This window comes from Sapajus apella, unplaced genomic scaffold (assembly GCF_009761245.1).
Source record: "Sapajus apella isolate SASKATOON/1434 unplaced genomic scaffold, GSC_monkey_1.0 scaffold82, whole genome shotgun sequence".
NCBI lineage: Eukaryota > Metazoa > Chordata > Mammalia > Primates > Cebidae > Sapajus > Sapajus apella.
This window is the reverse complement of record NW_022437022.1, coordinates 4,948,938-4,965,640: the sequence shown is the minus strand read 5'-3', so window position 1 is coordinate 4,965,640 and position 16,703 is coordinate 4,948,938. Positions and strand designations below refer to the sequence as shown.

The window sequence follows — 16,703 nt, the reverse complement described above, 5'->3', positions numbered from 1 at the left end:
GAGCTAAAGGAACATATTCTAACCCAATGCAAAGAAACTAAAAACGTTGAAAAAAAAGTTAGTTGAAATGCTAACTAGAATCATCAGCTTAGAGAAAAACACACGACTTGATGGAGCTGTAAAACACATCACAAGAACTTCGCGAAGCATACACAAGTTTCATTAGCCGAATCGATCAAGCAGAAGAAAGGATATCAGAGACTGAAGATCAACTCAATGAAATAAAATGAGAAGGCAAGAAGAGAAAAAAGAGTGAAAAGAAATGAAGAAACGCTCTAAGAAATATAGGATTATGTGAAAAGACCTAATCTATGCTGGATCAGTGTACCTGAAGGTGATGAGGCGAATCAATCCAAGCTGGAAAACACTCTTCAGGATATTATCCGGGAAAACTTCCCCAACCTAGCAAGGCAGGCCAACATCCAAATCCAGGAAATTCAGAGAACACCACAAAGATACTCCTCAAGAAGAGCAACCCCAAGGCACGTAATTGTCAGATTCACCAGCGTTGAAACGAAGGAAGAAATAATGCAAAGGGCAGCCAGAGAGAAAGGCTGGGTCACCCATAAAGGGAAGTCCAACAGAATTACAGCAAATCTCTTGGCAGAAACCCTACAAGCCAGAAAAGAGTGGTGGCCAATGTTCAACATCCTTAAAGAAAAAATTTTCAACCCAGAAATTCATATCCAGCCAAACTAAGCTTCATAAATAAAGGATAAGTAAAATATTTTATGGACAAGCAATTACTGAGAAATTTCATCACCACCAGACCTGCTTTACAAGATCTCCTGAAGAAAGCACTAAACATGGAAAGGGACAACTAGTATCAGCCAGTGCAAAAACGTACCAAATGGTAAAGACGAATGATACAATGAAGGAACTGCGTCAACTAATGGGCAAAACAACCAGCCAGTAACAAAATGGCAGGATCAAATTCACATATAAAATATTAACGTTAAATGCAAATGCCCTAAATGCCCCAATAAAAAGACACAGACTGGCAAACTGGATAAAAGGCGACACCGATCAAACTACTGTATTCAGGAGACCCATCTTACATGCAAAGACACACATAGGCTCAAAATAAAGGGATGGAAGGAGATTCACCAAGCAAATGGAGAGCAAAAAAGCAGGGGTTGCAATCCTAGTCTCTGACAAAATGGACTTGAAACTAGCATAGATCAAAAGAGACAAAGAAGGGCATTATATGATGGTAAAAGGATCAATGCAACAAGAAGTGCTAACAATCCTAAATATATATGCACCCAATACAGGAGCACCGCGATACATAAAGCAAGTTCTTATCGATCTACAAGGATACTTAGAATCCCATACAATAATAGTGGGAGACTTTAATACTTCTCTGTCAATATTAGACAGATCAACAAGACAGAAAATTAACAAGGATATCCATGACTTGAATGCAGATCTCAACCAAGCAGACCTAACAGACATCTACAGAACTCTCCACCCCAAATCCACAGAATATACTTTCTTCTCAGCACCACATCGCACTTACTCTAAAATTGACCACATAATTGGAATTAAATCACTCCTCAGCTATTGCAAAGAACAGAAATCATAACAAACAGTCTCTCAGACCACAGTGCAATCAAATTAGAACTCAGTATTAAGAAACTAAATCAAAGCCACACAACTACATGGAAACTGAACAACTGGCTCCTGAATGATGACTGGATAAACAATGAAATGAAGGCAGAAAAAAAGGTGTTCTTTGAAACCAATGACAACAAAGACACAATGTACCAGAATTGTGGGACACACTTAAAGCAGTGTTTAGAGGGAATTTTATAGCAATAAATGACCACATGAGAAGTTAGGAAAAATCTAATATTGACACCATATTGTCAAAATTGAAAGAGCCAGAGGAACAAGATCAAAAAAACTCAAAAGCTGGCAGAAGACAAGAAATAACTAAGAGCAGAGCAGAACTGAAGGAGATAGAGACACAGAAAACCCTTCAAAAAAATCAATAAATCCAGGAGCTGGTTTTTTGAAAAGATCAACAAAACAGACTGCTAGCCAGAATAATAAAAAAGAAAAGTGAGAAGAATCAAATAGACGCAATAAAAAGTGATAAAGGGGATATCACCACTGATTCCACAGAAATACAAACCACCATCAGAGATTACTGCAAACAAATCTATGCACATACACCAGTCAATCTGGAAGAAATTGATAAATTCCTGGACACTTGGACCCTCCCAAGACTAAACCAAGAAGTTGAATCCCTGAATAGACCAATATCAAGGGCTGAAGTTGAGGCAGCAATTAATAGCCTACCAACCAAAAAAAGTCCAGGTCCAGACGGATTCACAGCTGAATTCTACCAGACTTACATAGCTGCTACCACTCCTTCTGAAACTATTCCAAACAATGCAAAAAGAGGAAATCCTCCCTAACTCATTTTATGAGACCAATGTCATCCTGACACCAAAACCCAGCAGACACTCAACTAAAAAAGAAAACTTCAGGCCAATATCCATGAAGAACATAGATGCAAAAACCTTCAATAAAATACTGGCAAACTGAATGCAACAGTACATCAAAAAGCTCATCCATCACTATAAAATAGGCTTCATCCTGGGGATGCAAGGCTCATCCAACATATGGAAGTATATAAATGTAATCCATCAGATAAACAGAACCAAATACAAAAACCACACGATTATCTCAATAGATGCAGAGAAGGCCTTCGACAAAATTCAACAACTCTTTATGCTAAAAATCCTCAATAAACTAGGTATCAGTGGAAGGTATCTCAAAATAACAAAAGCTATTTACAACAATCCCACAGTCAATATCATACTGCATGGGCAAAAACTGGAAGGATTCCCTTTGAATTCTGGCACTAGACAAGGATGCCCTCTCTCACTACCCCTATTCAATATACTATTGGAAGTTCTAGCCAGAGCAATCAGGCAAGAAGAAGAAATAAAGGATATTCAATTAGGAAAAGAGAAAGTCAAATTGTCTCTATTTGCAGATGACATGATTGTATATTTAGAAGACCCCACTGTCTCAGCCCAAAATCTCTTGAAACTGATAAGCAACTTCAGCAGTCTAAGGATACAAAATCAATGGGCAGAAATCACAAGCATTCCTATACATCAATAACAGACAAACAGACAGCCAAATCAAGAGTGAACTCCCATTCACAATTGCTACAAAGAGAATAAAATATCTAGGAATACAACTAACAGTGGATGTAAAGGACCTCTTCAAGGAGAACTAAAAACTACTGCTCAAGGTAATAAGAGAAGACACAAACAGATGGAGAAACATTCCATGCTCATGGTTAGGAAGAATCAATATCGTGAAAATGGCCATACTCCCCAAAGTAATTTACAGATTCAATGCTATGCCCATCAAACCACCATGGACCTTCTTCACAGAACTGGAAAAAAAAAAAAACCCACTTTAAGCTGCATATGGAATCAAAAGAGAGCATGCATAGCCAAGATAATCCTAAGCAAAAAGAACAAAGCTAGAGACGTTTGGCTACCTGACTTCAAACTATACTACAAGCCTACAGTAATCAAAATAGCATGGTACTGTTACCAAAGCAGAGATATAGGCCAATGGAACAGAACAGAGGCCTTGGAAGCAATGTCACATATCTATAACCATCTGATCTTTGACAAACCTGACAAAAGCAAGCAATAGGGAAAGGGTTCCCCGTTTAATAAATGGTGTTGGGAAAACTGACTAGCCATGTGCAGAAAGCAGAAAATGGACCCCTTCCTTACACCTTACACCATCATTATCTTCAGATGGATTAAAGATTTAAACGTAAGACCTAACACCATAAAAATCCTAGAAGAAAATGTAGGCAAAACCATACAGGACATAGGCATAGACAAGGACTTCATGAATAAAACACCAAAAGCAATAGCAACAAAAGCCAAAATAAACAAATGGGACCTAATTAAACTTCAGAGCTTCTGTACAGCAAAAGAAACAATCATTAGAGTCAACTGGCAACCAACAGATTGGGAAAAATTTTTTGCAATCTACCCATCTGACAAAGGGCTAATATCCAGAATACACAAAGAACTAAAGCAGATTTACAAGAAAAAAAAAAATCAAACCCATTCAAAAGTGGGCAAAGGATATGAACAAACACTTTTCAATATATGTTGGTTTTTGAGGCCATATGAAAAAATGCTCACCATCACTGGTCATTAGAGAAATGCAAATCAAAACCACATTGAGATACCATCTCACACCAGTTACAATGGTGTTCATTAAAAAATCTGGAGATGACAGATGCTGGAGAAGATGTGGAGAAATAGGAACACTTTTACACTGTTGGCAGGAGTGTAAATTAGTTCAACCATTGTGGAAGACAGTGTGGCAATTACTCAAGGATAGAAATAGAAATACCATTTGACCCAGCAATCCCATAACTGGGTATATACCCAAAGGATTATAAATCATTCTGTTATAAAGACACATGCACATGTATGTTGACTGCGGCACTGTTTAAAAGAGTAAAGACTTGGAACCAACCCAAATGCCCATCAATGATAGACTGGACAAGGAAAATGTGGCACATATACACCATGGAATACTATGCATCCATAAAAAATGATGAGTTTCTGTCCTTTGTAGGGACATGGGTGAACCTGGAAACGATCATTCTCAGCAAACTGACACAAGACCAGAGAAACAAACACCACATGTTCCCACTTACAGTTGGGTGTTGAACAATGAGAACAGGTGGGCACAAGGAGGGGGGCATCACACACTAGAGTATGTTGGGGGATGGGGAGCTAGGGGTGGGACAGCAAGGAACAGGGAGGTTGGGGAGGATAACACTGGGAAAAATGCCTGACGTAGGTGACGGGGGAATGGAGACAGCAAACCACCATGGCATGTGTGTACCTATGTAACAATCCTGCAAGATCTGTACATGTACCTCAGAACTTAAAGTACAATTTTAAAAAGTCTCTATGCAATGCCAATATCAGATATTGTTATTACTTCAGAGCTCAATAAATATTTGCAAATCTAACCATGCAAAAACCAAAACACAAAAATAAAAGTTAGCCTGGCATGGTGACATGCGCCTATAATCCCAGCTACTCGTGAGGCTGAGGCAGGAGAATTGCTTGAACCCAAGTGTCAGGGGTCTCAGTGAATGAAATTGAGCCACTGCACTCCAGGCAACAACAGCAAAACTCCGTCACGAAAAAAAAAAAAAAAAAAAAGGAGGAAGGATCAGCTAGTATATAGAAAGCTATAGTAGAGTTCAGACTTCTTAGAAAAGATTACAGGATTTCCCCCCTACTTCAACCATCCCGCCCCCACCAGAAGTATGTGAGGCTGGCAGGAGTCTCGCTACTGAGCAATACTACTTTCTGTGTTTTCACCTTTACTATCGAAAAGGGATATTATAATAAAAATTTATGTGTTGGAAAAAAGATGAAATTCCTGGCAAAATAATAATCTATTTTAAATAATTTTTATGTTGAGATCAACTCTAGTATGACTGCCAACATTTTGGATTTTTTCAAGAAACATTTACACAAGAGGCATTCCTTAAAGCTGTGCAAAATTCACACCCTCCGGCCTAAAGTCTTTAGCATGTATAACACATATTTTCAAGTACTTGAGATTTGGTTTTGGATAAAATGAGAATTAAGTCTGGAGCTTATCACTTTATTCCATTAACAGGCTTCCATGACTGATTAGTATTTGGCAGGTGCTAGTAATACACAATCCCAGAATAATTTTCATTTTGTACTACATTCAACCACTGGCAAAAAATTGTTGATGAAAACATATTCTCCAACAATTATAATGTATTAATGGTATATCGCCAGAGCTCGTCTTAAAAGCAATTTCAATTATTTTAAATTTCTTTTTTTTCTTTTCTTTTTTTTTTTCTAATTGTACTTTAAGTTCTGGGATACATGTGCACAGCATGCAGGATTGTTGCATAGGTAAATACATGGCAAGGTGGTTTGCTGCCACTTATTTTAAATTTCTAAAAAATTTGTCTACTTTTACATGTTTTATATTTAACCTTTAGAACTTATTCTAGCACATAATGCAGGCATGTCAAATCTTTTGGCTTCCCTGGGCCACAAGGGAAGAAGAATTGTCTTGGGCCACACATCAAATACACTAATTATAGCTGATGACGTAAAAACAAAAATCGCAAAAAAAACAAAACAAACCAAATAAAAAGCCCTCACCATGTTTTCAGGAAGTTTACGAATTTGCATTCAAAGCTGTCCTGGGTCGCGTGTGGTCTGGGGGCCATGGACTGGACAAGCTTGGCGTGCTGTTTCATCAAAACTCATCTCTTTCATTTAGTAAGAAGAAAAAAGGCCTATTGTATAGTAAGCTGTCTTCCATATAATTAAATGCTTTCTTAGTAAGGTAGTCAGTAACATTATAAAAAAATTGGAAAAAAATTACAAAAGGTTTTCTTTTTTTTTTTTCCAAAAGCAAAAAATTATGAAAAAGTAGCATACCATGTAATATACAGTTTTAAAATTTGACTACTTGGCTGAAGTCAATTGACATGACCTTCAAAAAGATCCATTGTGAGATTATATCTACTTCCTAACCAAAATATCTAGAGGAAAGGCAAAAATTCCTTCCACCTAATATCTATATTCAGGAAAACACAGGCTACTGGATACTTGAAACATGAGCTCTGGAGGGAGATGGTCCCTGTGTAAGGCTTGCCTTGTCTGGGTGGTTCCTCAAGTGGTCTCTGCTATTTCTTCATCTATAAAGAGGATATGAACGTATTCTGCCTTCCAGGACTGCAAGGAATTAAATGAGATATTTCAGGGAAACAAGGCTTCACTTCCTATACTGCCAGGTTTGCAGCAAGCACTGATCAACGCCACTTGTGGGTACAGCCTGTTCCCGACGTTCTGGGCAGTGCAGCAGTTCTAGGATTTGAAAACCTTACGGGTTCTGTTCCCTCCACCCTTTCCTCCTGCAGTTCATTCACAAGAAGCCAGCGTGAGCCTTGCTGAAGTCAGATCATGTCACTCCATTACTCAAAAGTCAAACTTTCTCAACAGGGTCAAATCTAGGGCCCAGCAGATGCTTCCTGCCCTGCCCCACCCTGCCCTCTTTCTGACATCCTCTTCCCAGTGCTCCACTTGCTCCAAGCTTCACCCGCTGCTGGCTGCTGCGCTTTCTGGACAGGTTGCTGTTGCCTCTGCGTGCACACAAATGGATGCTCCCTGAAGGTGCTCTCCTTGCAGGTTAGCTCATCACACAATCCTTGTGGCCACACCGTATGTTAAAACTCCCCGCCAATACTCTCCATCCCCTTGACTCTACTGTTACTCCAAGAGTTGGTTGGTTGTTTCTTTATTATCTTCTGCTCCAAACAGAACAGGTCCATTCAGGTTAGGTATTTTGTCTGTTTCTATTTTCTGCGACATCCCAATACCTAGCACTGTGCTTGACACAGAGTAAGGACTCAGTCACCATTTGTTTACGTCATTCATTAACGGTATGACATATATTAGAGGAGTCTCCCATTTTTTTTAGATATGGCAAATCAATTTATTTCTTTTTTAATTAATTTTATTATACTTGAAGTTCTGGGGTACCCCTGCAGATCGTGCAGGATTGTTACATAAGTATAAATATGCCATGGTGCTTTGCTGCATCCATCTCCCCGTCACCTACATTAGGTATTTCTCCTAATGTTATCCCTCCCCAATCCCCCCAGCCCCTGCTACCCCTCCTCTCCTCCCCTACCCCCCAACAGACCTCAGTGTGTGATTTCCCCTCTCTGTGTTCATGTATTCTCATGTTCAACACCCACTTATGAGTGGGAACATGTGGTATTTGGTTTTCTGTTCTTGTGTCAGTGTGTGGAGAATGATGGTTTCCAGCTTCATCCATGTCCCTGCCAAAGACATGAACTCATCCTTTTTATGGCTGCATAGTATTCCATGGTGTATATGTGCTACGTTTTCTTTATCCAGTCTATCATTGATGGACATTTGGGTTGGTTCCAAGTCTTTGCTATTGTAAATAGTGCTGCAATGAACATATGTGTGCGTGTGTCTTCATAACAGAATGATTTATAATCCTTTGGGTATATACCCAGTTATGGGATTGCTGGGAGAAATGATATTTCTATTTCTAGATCCTTGAGGAATTGCCACACTGTCTTCCACAAGGGTTGAACTAACCTCCTGTTTTTTGCTAGGTACCATAGCTTCATCTCATCTGACTATCCGGAGATGATGAATGGTGCCTCATTTAGGAAACACCAACAATACATGAAGGCAATTTACACACAGGCACCCTGGAGCCCTGGTGTAGCTCACTCGAAGTTCTTGTTCAAAACTTAGTAAAATAGATTTTAATCAGTGACCATATTTTAATCAATACTATTTTTTTACTGTTCAGGGCACTACTATTCAAAGCACAGCTCCTGGACGTGCAGTATTAGTATCACCTGGGGGCTTGTTAGAAATGCAAATTCTCGGCCTCCATCTAAGGCCAACTGGTCTGGGCCCAGTCGTCTGTGCTTCTGTTGGTCCTCAGGTGATTCTGACGAGCACTGAAGCTTGAGCAGCACTGCAGTCAAAATTACTTCAGTGATTCCTTCCAGTTCCTTCGCTTCCTCTTACAAGCCTTAGTATGACACGGTCAGGTTCTCAGTACCAACCTGAGATTACTGAGTTACAATAAAACTCAGTAACTGGTTATTCATGTACATCAACTTATCACCTCTCATGTTGACAAGTTATCTTTTGCCACCTAAAAATGCCTGAAAGCCACCTTCTCAGGTTTCAGAAGCTTCCATCTGTTTCGACAACATGCGTGGCTACAGCCCAGCTATTCACCCATTAAAGCCCTCCCACGTCCAGACAGCACTTACATGCTTTGAAGTTGAATTTGAAGACTCTGGAAGCACAGAAAATTGGGGTTTTTCTGAGGCAGAGGTTTTCATCATTATATAACCAAGGAACTTTTGTGTCTTTTCAAATGATGGATGTTTTATGTGTTTAATATGCGAAGCACATTGAGAGGAATTGTCTCCGGCTGTTGTGACTGGCTCGGTGTGTTCACCTCTCACCAACCTGCCTCTGTTCTCCCACCCAACATCTGATTGTTCTGTGAGAACAACAGGTAGGATCCATAATCGTAAGGTTGGAAAATCTCAGTGATATGGCACAGTTTCTCAGAGTGTGTATAGTGCCAACGTTTTGGGGCCTCTACCCCAGAAAAATAAATCAATATTTCTGGTCACAGAAAAAGAATGAAACAAGATTTTTTTTCTTGCCGTGGCATAAGAATTTCTGTCCATCAAAGAAGTATGGAAAAGCATGCAAGATAATTCTGCACATGAGAGTCTGTGAATCTCTGCTCTAGGAACTTTATGCTGTAAGTTTTAGTTTAAAAAAAAAATCATTTATACATACTGTTTGCATATAGTCATTCCAAATCATTCCATTCAAAGTGTTCATTCAAACCAGCAATGAACCAAGACTTTTTAAGAGGTGAAATCTCTATTTCTCTGCATAATTTTAAATAAAGCTTTTGTTCTAAAAGCTAAATGCACAGAAACTGTGATAAATGACTTACTATATTTACAATTTTAAGCAATGTAGTAAACATGTATCACCACTCTTTGAGGAGATTTTGGGGGAAACTATAGTTAATTGGACAAAAACTTGGTCTGCAAAGAGATTAAAAGGTAAAGTAACCAGAGTACAAGATAGGAAGTAATAAGAGTCATGAGTTTGGTAAAGGATTCTTTCACTTCTAATGAGTAGGAGACGGCTACTTGTAGTTTAGTTGTTAGTTCAACACAGAATTAAATCAGAAAGTTGACCTGGGATCAGTCATCTCTCTTTTCCCAATTCTTTACAGATGCAATACAACTGATGCCTTTTAGTAGGAGTTTTAGGGTACCAGGAAGAGCTGCCCCCAGTCTGCAGTGGTGTAGGGAGCAGTGTATTAGGATGGCACCCTGTGGTCACCCACTGTACCATGTAGTGTTTCCTGAGCCAGTCCCTAGCTGCAAAATGCACAAAGCTGGCAGACCACAAAACAGAGGGGTAAATGAGAGACCGGGTGGTCAGAGGTCAGATGTGACGCAGACATGGCTGGAAAGTGAAGGTGAAACAGCGTGTCATCATTAAGCATACACTACTCTGAAAGCTGCTGTCATTTCCACATTGCGTAAGTTTACTAGAATTTATTGTCTATTATTTGGGTTGAAATAATTACAAATTTCCATTTAAAAATATAAAGAAAATATTAGACATTTAGTAGAATTCTCTCAGTGTCTACTGGTATCTCAGACCCTATATAGAAAGAATACTATATTTTCTTAACTAAAATATTATGGTCTAGAGAGTGTGTCAATTAACAGTGTCAGTAATTCTAAGTTCATTCTCCTAAAACAAAATTCTGGCGAAGACCAAGGAGAACTTTATGATAAAACAAAATAAGAAGACTAAAATTTTCAGATAAATACTATTGATAAGATAGTAGAGACAGACACACTAGGAAACAGTAAAGAATATGAATGTGCACACAATGAAATTATGAGTGCTAAAACTGCTTTCAATGTTGAGATAATAAGTAATGGTTTAATTTTGCTCTAAAGAATGTGATTTTTTTATTTTTAGTACAAATTTTATTTTGGAAAATCATATTAAAGAACGAGTAGATAGGTCTACTCACATAATAAATCCAATGTGTTATACAGTTGTACAGGAACAAACATAGTAAATATAGGGTTTGGTACATTTTCAGTTTCAGGCATGCATTGGAGGATTTGAAACATATTGCCTATTAATGGGGAGGGATGACTGTACATGTGAAACACCCAGAAAAATGCGTAAGTCTCAAAGAGGTGGCCTAAAACTCAGGCTTGAATATCATCTCTAAAGGCAAAGGAAGAAAGGGAGCAGGGAAGACAGAGTAAGGTTTGTTAGGCAGATTATTGAGTTGGTGCCTTCTGAAGGATCAGTCTCCAGAGACTCTGTTCTCCTTCTCTTCCTAGTAAGGAGACGGAGACACGCTTACAAATGGAGATTTCCTTTGTAGATACAGATTTCCCTTGCAAAAGGGTGACTTCGGCTCTATTTTTAGAGCTTTTCCTGTGTCTACTATTTCTCAAAATAATCAACTCAAAATAATACGTATGCTAATGTGGCATATTTTGGGGTGGCATATTCTTGTCTCCTACAGTTATATTTTGGGGTGGCATATTCTGGTCTCTGACATGCTCAAGGTGAAATTTTCCCTAGTTTGGTTTATGATGTTGGAGCATGAGTATCCTTTAGTAGGGTTTGTTTTTCTCTGGAGGTGTCAATGTCAGAATGGTCTTATACTCTGGTTGAAACATCAGAATTGTTATAAGCTTGGGTTTGATATTTATATTAATGTATCATTCTGAATCACACGGGTATTGCAGGGGTTTAGATTTATCTCATTTTCCCCCATTGCTGACATTTATTTCTATCTCTCCATTTTCCTTACCAGACCCCAGGCGCCCAGCTCATGTGAAGCAGAGCTTCTTTCCCTCCCACGACCATCTCAAGATCACAGAGCATCAGCTAATGCCTTACTTTCTGGGCTTATCTACTCCTGTATTTAAAGATGTTGTTTCTACATTTTCATTTGTCCCAGGAAATTATCTTTTTTTTTTATTTTTTGCAAGCTCATCTAAAATTTCAAAAATTCCTTAAATTTTATTTAGTAATTCTATTAGGAGATATTTCTTATTATGTTAGGCTTCCATCTTGCAGGTCCCAGAAATTTCTGACATGGTGAAAGCCGCACAAGCCCACAACTGCCAGAACCTGTTGTATGTGGGAGGAAAATCAATTTCTACCAGGTAAAGTCATTGTGATTATTTTGTGCCTTCTGTCAAACACAGTCAAAATTAATTGTATTACACCTTTGACTACTTAAATTAGAGAATAAAAGACTAAGGGAAACATATTAACATCTTCAAAATAACTGAATGATAACCATCTTTGCCAAAGAAAAGCATTTTTAAATGGGGGGTAGCACAGGGAGAAGGAGGAGTCCTTTCTTTTTCTTTTTTTTTCTTTTTTCTTTTTTAGGAGGAGTCCATTCACACTAAGGATGTTATTGCCGTTTGAATATGTGGCTTTAGAAGCTACACATGGCTCAAATTAGCTCTAAAGTTCTTTCTACTTTTTAGAATTTTTCTGCATCATTAGAATATATCTCTTATATTTAATCTCAATATGAAAACCTATTTCATAGTACTTATAATAAACGCATTCTCAAAGTTTATATCAAAGTACTCCAGTTACAGTGATATCTCCTAGTAGTGAATTAGAGACTCCAACCCAAAACGTATCATAAACTAAATATGCACCTGATGAGGCCATGCTCCACAGAGACTACACTAAACAAACCAAGTGCTTAATAATCTTAGAGCATTCCAATTACCTGCACTTCCTGCTGGTCGTGAGTCATTCCTGCTCTCACTGTGCAGAATGACAGCCAGCCCCACTGAGTCTCCTGGGAGGACTGAGCTGCTGAGGTCTACCCGAGTCAAGCTCTGGGGCTCCTGCTCACAGCCTCCTGCTGCATTTCTGGGGTTGTCACCTCCAGTTGCATTCGTTTCTTGACCTTTTCTCCATGGTCTCTGCACAATGTGAACAATGCTCTGCTGATCCAGGTCACAGTTCTGTTTGAGAGCAAGGGAAAAATACAAGGAAATGGCAAACCTGAAATGCCACCCAGAGTTTACCTTATCCTCAGTGTTAGAAGGAAAAGGAAAATGACATGTAATTTCCTTATGTAAGAGTATGTAAGCCACAGTGCTTACATACTCTACACAGTAGACAAACAACACTGAACTGGGATTAGAAACAGAAATCTGGGAATATGTGAAACACAACAGAATGCTGAATCACATTCAAAAGGACATGTAACCTAGCAGGAAAAAAATATTACCATACTGGATGTATAAGCACAGTGAAAATGATCTTTTTTTTCCACTGCACCTCCCCACACACCCCGCGCCTAGACAGAGTCTTACTCTGTCGTCCAGGCTGGAGTGCAATGGCGTGATCTCAGCTCACTGCAACCTCCGCATCCTGGGTTCAAGCAATTTTCCAGCCTCAGCCTCACAAGTAGCTGGGATTACAGGTGTGTGCCACCACGCCTGGCTAATAATAGTATTCTTAAATAATGAAACCGATTGACATCGGAAGTGATTTGTCCTTATAATTATCTAATTTAAATACTGGCATTCATTTCTGTCTTATAAAAATACACAAAGTAAGTTATTATCAATTTGCAGGCATTTTTTCACAGCATCGGAAATGAATGTGTTTGAATAGACTTCACACACAACCCTCTATGAGCACCAGCACACACATTGTTACACCAGAGGGGAAGCAAAGTGGGGGCACGCTCCTGTCACCCAGGGTTCATTCCCTCTCTCTGCCGATTTAACCACGAAAATCAGCAAACAAATACAAAAAGGTTTTTCATCTATATATTGACATGTAGAAACAGAAGACTTTAACATGTTGTGGAATAAAAATTACAAGTCAGGTTATTTGCTAGGATAAGAACTAGACTACCCTAAAAGGAATTCTAGTTTATCTACTACATAGGGCCAGCCATGTTGGCTCAGGTTTGTAATCCCAGTGTTTTCAGAGGCCAAGGCGGGTGGATCACCTGAGGTCAGGAGTTCCAGAAGAGCCTGGCTAACATGGCAAAAACCTGTCGCTACTAAAAATACAAAAATTAGCTGGGCATGATGGTGTGCACCTGTAGTCCCACCTACTCGTGAAGCTGAGGCAGAAGAATTGCTTGAACACACAAACACACACACACACACACACACACACACACACACACACACACACACAATCTACTACATAGAAGCAGTTACTCATCTCTTGCTACCCTCTTAAGACAGAGCAAGGACCTTACTCTCTCAATAAATGGATGCCAGCTGGGCATGGTGGCTCATGCCTGTAATCCCGGCACTCTGGGAGGCTGAGGCTGGCAGATCACTTGAGGCCAGGAGTTTGTGACCAGCCTGGGCAACATGGTGAAACCCTGTCTCTACTAAAGATACAAAAAAAAAAGAAAAAAAATTAGCTGGGTGGTGAGTGCCTATAATTTCAGCTATTCAGGAGGCTGAAGCAAGAGAATTGCTTGAACCTGGGAGCTGGAGGTTGCAGTGAGCTAAGATCATGCCACTGCACTGCAGCCTGGGCAACAGAGCGAGACTCCATCAAAAAAACAATTTAATTTAATTTAAATTAAAATAAATAAATAAATGCCTTTCAAATACCTCTTCCCATTCTCATCTTAGGAATGCTCAAAGAACACTTGAAATACCCTGGCTTGGCTGTGGTGAATACATTTTAAAGAATCCTGCCAACTCCATTTTACCCACCCTGGGCTATGCAGGGCATTCTGTTCTGAGAACTTTGTTGTCTGAGATGCCTGGCATCTTTGTAACCAATTTTCTGAGAAATAGGGCCCACTGGCCCCTACATCCTGTACCTGCAGCTGTGTAACTGCCTACCCCACATCCTGAGTGAAAAACAACTTCAAATAGAATTTTGTTGTTAGGCACCCCCCGCCCCCAAGCTACTCCTTCTGCTTCTGTAATAATCTGCTTACCGCCCCCGACCCGAAACTGATATAAAAAAGTTGACCGTCCTTCGTTCTGGGCTGAGAGATTTGAGCTCTAGCTGACTATCGGACGCTGGCATAAAAGTGGGCTCTCAACGAACTCAGAGTGTGGCACTTCTGTTTACACTCACTCAGGTATAACATTTGGCGGCCCCAGTGAGAATTTATATCACCACCAGGCATGGACCGGGCTAGCTCCGGACCTCCCCGGATGAATGATGAAGGAGGGAGGTGCCCCCTGAGACGTTCCAGGGCCCCATAAGTCAGTGTCTCCGGAGAGGAATGGACTGACTGCTCCCGCACCCACAGAATTTGGCTCTGAGTCCATTGTCTCAGGTCCTGGGAAGGAAAGTCAGATCTGACTCTACTCTCTCTGGTTTCTGGTTTCTGGAAGGGACAAGCCCTGATGGGGGCACCCCTTCATTAATCCTGTCCAAAATCCAGGACGCTGGGGGACAGGACCACAGGTCACTAAATTTGTATGGTTAATAACAACTGTATTAGCCTCTGAATAAGTGTATGTGTACATGTGTAGATTGAATGAGGAGACCAAGGGCCTGCCCTTGGATCTCCAATTTGTGGCTCTGTGGTGAACAACTACGGAGTCTGAGAGGGCCCCAACCTGTGGTACCATGGTGACCTCATATGGCTTAAGACAGCATCAGGCTCCACTCAAACTTGATCCTTGTTGTGTGTTTATACCAACCTGCTGATGCTAAGAGGCACCTAAATTCCCACAAGGAAAGTGGCCAGGAGGGCATCTGAGTGGACCCTCATGGGGCACCCCTGTCCCCATTTCTGTGTGTCCTCTGTCTTGGTGTCATAAGCCTGGCCGTCGACATTGTCCCAGGCAGATGGGGAAAAGCTTTTTTTCTATCATCGGTAGAGACCTCCTGCCCCCTGGAATGGCGGCTCTAGTCTGGTGTCTAAGATAGTCACCCAAAAATTGTCTGTACTGCTTCAAAACCATCGAGTGCTGTATGGATTAGATTGTAAACCTCACCTCTTATTGACTGGAAGTTCTGGCACCATAGAGACTGCTGGCAAGTGGACTGTCACAGATCCTGGCCAAAAGTCTGGCTCTCCCCCACTATAAATAGGTGGCAGATCCAAAACAGCCACCCTGCTGACTTGCTGGCACACCTGTTCTGCCACCCAAACACTTTCCCCAGCCAACTCAGGCCTTCTGAGTCATACGTAAGGTGACCTTTCTCTCTTCTAAACTCCTTCCAAGCCCTTCCCAGTGAACTCTGGTTCCTGGTGGACCTGGAATCTAATACCAAATACCCCCCCAGACCCCGTCCATACCCCATACCACTGAAATCCTTGTTCTAGGCAGGTACAGAGACTCCAGGACCTGGCCCTTACGGCTCTCCTCTCTCCCCTCACTGAGAGGGCCAAATTCAAACTCGAGGTTTTTGACGAGTGGAGGCACCAGAGGTACCTGGGTTACAGATGCAGAGGAAGACAGGCGTCGGCCCGGTGTTTCATCTGAATCTTCCATGTGGTAAACAGCTTTAGCCCTGACTCTTTTTGTTCTCTTTTTGGTTGTAATCCTTCTGGCTTGTAGGTTCTCTCAACCATCCCCTCCTGGCCGGGAATATTTCTGCCCGTGTTGAGTATAATTTTCTCTTGTAAGCCAAGATGGGAAATGCACCCTCCCATTCCCATCCTCAGCCACCTACCCCTTTACAGTGTATGCTTAAAAACTTTTCCCTGGATTTCATGGTTGATCATGGAGTTCGCCTCTCCAAGGGCTGACTCCACACCCTATGTAAACTGAAATGGCCAAGTTTTAATGTGGAGTGGCCGAACACAGGGTCACTGGACCCTGATGTCATCGGGCTGTTTGGAGGGTAGTTAGAGGAAATCCAGGCCACCCCAACCAGTTCCCGTATATTGATCAGTGGCTACACTTGGTTCTTAACCCATCACCATGGCTCCGATCCTGCGTGGCTCAAGATCCTGCCTGTAAAATACTCCTTAACTACACCACTTGGTCGCCCCCCTCTTCAGCTTCAGCCCCTCCAGTT

General features: G+C 40.7%; 1 protein-coding gene across 3 annotated transcripts in view; it reads right to left on the bottom strand.

Moving 5' to 3' along the window:
- PRKN (parkin RBR E3 ubiquitin protein ligase) overlaps positions 1-16,703 on the bottom strand; it is a 1,407,348-nt gene that overhangs the window by 917,640 nt on the left and 473,005 nt on the right. For all 3 annotated transcript variants that reach the window (XM_032253244.1, XM_032253242.1, XM_032253243.1), the window contains exon 3: positions 12,457-12,697. In XM_032253244.1, the coding sequence (XP_032109135.1) occupies positions 12,457-12,697 (241 nt within the window). The remainder of the gene's footprint in view (positions 1-12,456; positions 12,698-16,703) is intronic.